The sequence below is a fragment of the Hemiscyllium ocellatum genome, chromosome 26, assembly GCF_020745735.1.
Source record: "Hemiscyllium ocellatum isolate sHemOce1 chromosome 26, sHemOce1.pat.X.cur, whole genome shotgun sequence".
Taxonomy (NCBI): domain Eukaryota; kingdom Metazoa; phylum Chordata; class Chondrichthyes; order Orectolobiformes; family Hemiscylliidae; genus Hemiscyllium; species Hemiscyllium ocellatum.
In genome coordinates this window covers 47,950,435-47,953,269 of record NC_083426.1, presented here as the reverse complement: position 1 = coordinate 47,953,269, position 2,835 = coordinate 47,950,435, and the positions used below count along the sequence as shown (strand labels likewise).

Below are 2,835 nucleotides of genomic sequence, written 5' to 3'. Positions count from 1 at the left end.
GAAAATAAAGAATTACGAGAGCTAGCATCATTCAGTAAGGAAGCATTACTTCCAGAGAATCTTCACCAGCCACCCCATTCTAGTAAATAATTTTAGCTCCAACAGTCTCTGCATCTACTTCCTGCACTGCCTTGCAAACACTCGAACAGTGCCTCCAGTTTACAGCTGGCTGTGTTCCTTTTGATGTTCAGAAAACATTGAAGTTTTAACCAGGGACCAGTGCAGCCCCATGTTTCATTGGTGCTTTTATTGCCTTTGGGGAATCTTTTGTGAACCATAACATTTTACAGGGGTGCTTTTCCCCACAACAGTCTCCTCCAAAAAAAATCCCATTTCCTATAGTCACGTGTTGACACTTATGTCCCACCATCACTGTCGCCAGTTTTCATGTGGTCTGTCTCTGCTAAGACGACATGTCAAGCTAAACCTATGGACCTCACATTTCGTAATCCAGGAACAGGCCAAGCACCTCCTGACATGGCAGGTTCTGATCTGCCTCAATTAAAGGTATTCATATCCAGCAAGATTGTGCCAGACCATTAGTGCGTAATGCAAAAGCCAGTTCAGAAATCATTAGGAAATTATCAGTGGACCAAAAGCTCTGACTTCGAACCTCAGATGTGATCGGTATTGGTGTTTGTGTGAGTTCATGTGGTTCTGAATATTTGGTCCTTGCTGAGCTAGCTGATCTCAGGCAACATTGCATTACTGGCCTTAATGTTCCAACCTAAAATAGGTTAATCAGCCAAGATTTTTGCAATTCATAGCTTGCTTTCTGCAAGAAAGAATGTGTGGGCATGGCCTGAGAGATCAGACTCCGCTGTGATGCCCAATCCATTAAATAGTCTTCTGATCCGAGACACACAGGAAGAATAGCTATTTGGATGCACTGAAAGACTGTTCCTACTGTCATCATGGTAAACACCTTTAGAAGAGATGTGGGAGAAAGTTAAGGGCAGCAAATACTTTAAAGACCTGAGAAGGTGTATGGTTAATACGAAGACGTAAGCATATCTGAACTGTAATGTTCTTGATCATTCTGCTGTTCATCACCTTCAATGTACAAGAGTTTTTTGAACAGGACGGGGTATAAAGTCTAACTGATGTTCCTGCTCCATGAATCCTTCAAATAAAAGCAAAATATTGTGGATGCTGAAACATGCACAGAAGATGCTGAAGGAATTCAAAAGGTCTGGTAGCACCTGTGGAGAGAGAAGTAGAGTTAATGTTTCAAGAACACTATGACTTTTCCTCAGAACTCAGATACTGCCCGACCTGCTGAGTTTCTCCAGCGTTTTGTGTTTGTTCCATGAATCCTAAAGTTTTGTTCTGTTTTCTTCTCTTCCCGTCTTTCATGCACCATTTACACCACTGTGTGGGGCCAGAGGAATTACACTCTTGAATTCTGATCATTACTTTCTATGCACTTAAGCTACCCTGAGAGATTAGTTTGAAAAAATGTTCCTGTTGATTAAAAATATAGATGGTCAGTGCAACAATATTTTATCCAAATTGAAAAGGGAGTTTCTCTGTTCTGGTACTGTGTGGAGATAGCTTTGCCTTCCTGCATATGTCTGCATGTTGACAGCCAGACTAAGAGGAGCCGAAGGTTTGAGTAATGGGAGTTCTGCTCAGCTTGGACTCATCATTTATAAGACTGGAAAACAGACTCTGGAACCTTTAACTTGCTCAGCCAAGGCCTATCATTTGTAATTGTCCAAATAAATTGTGATTTTTTTTTACCAAATGTTTCAAGATATACCGACCTGTATGAATCAAATGTATAAAGATTCTTCATAAATGTGTTGGTGAATTGTACAAAATATTAGAAAGCATAGGTTTAAACACCAACAATACAAAATTGTCACTGTGGGTTAAAACTTTATGAACAACTTATCAATGGAGTATGGTTGGAGATTGAACTTTTCAATATGAAAGGCTCCAAAACTTGTGACAAAGGTTTAATCGTGCTGGTTTTTTTCCCAACATATGCTTCCAGTTTAGACACTCTCCCATCTCCACACTTACCTGTTGCAGCAGTAGTAGCCATGCCTTCAACCACTTTAGGCCTAAACTGTCCCCATTTCTGTGACCAGGTTTTGGTCATCTGTTCTAATATTTTCTTCTGCGGTCCAGTATCATATTTTGTTTAGTGGTCTTGTCAAGTGTCTTTGGGTATTCGTGAATATGAATTATCTCATTGGTACAGAGGACAGTGTTATACTACTCAGATTTTCTACTGAGGTAGTAGATGCTGCTATGCACGACCAATATATTTAAGTTACTGGGGGGGTTCCTTTAGGCAATATCTGAGCTGAGCTGTCTCCAACTACTTTGAACATTACAGCGCAGCACAGGCCATTCGGCCCTCGATATTGTGCTGACCTGTGAAACCAATCCAAAGCCCATCTAACCTACTCTACTTCATCAATGACCATTCTGCATTCTATTTTTGGATGTTTGTAATGTTGGATTTTGTTTTTTTTTCAAAAAAAACCAAATCTGTGCTCCTGTTCAGCAAGACCAAATAGCATCCAGCCTGTGGCTGAACAGGAAGTTAATCTGCTCCAGGTAATAATGGTTTCCAAAATGCCAAATCCAGTAACTGCCTCTTTATATTTAAGAGCATTGGCAATTAGTGATAGCAATCAACAACACCCTGTGAATTGATTTGCTGGTGAATTTCAATGCTCATCCAAAACATCAGAAAAATGCCAGTCACTGTCTGATTGCCAAGTGCCAATCTTTTACACTTTGTTAGAACTTTCTGGCCAGGACTTATGAACTTGACATCATCAGAGATGCAGCTCCATCACACCAAGTTGCAGTGTTTTA

At 40.4% G+C, this 2,835-nt stretch overlaps 1 protein-coding gene across 4 annotated transcripts in view; it reads left to right on the top strand.

Annotated features, from left to right (window-relative positions):
- sike1 (suppressor of IKBKE 1) overlaps window positions 1–1,790 on the top strand; it is a 22,414-nt gene extending 20,624 nt beyond the window's left edge. For all 4 annotated transcript variants that reach the window (XM_060845601.1, XM_060845599.1, XM_060845598.1 and 1 more), the window contains one exon: window positions 1–1,790. This exon is cut by the window's left edge and continues 3 nt beyond it. In XM_060845601.1, coding sequence (XP_060701584.1) covers window positions 1–90 — 90 coding nt within the window. In that variant the 3' untranslated portion in view covers window positions 91–1,790.
- Window positions 1,791–2,835: the final 1,045 nt, after the last annotated feature.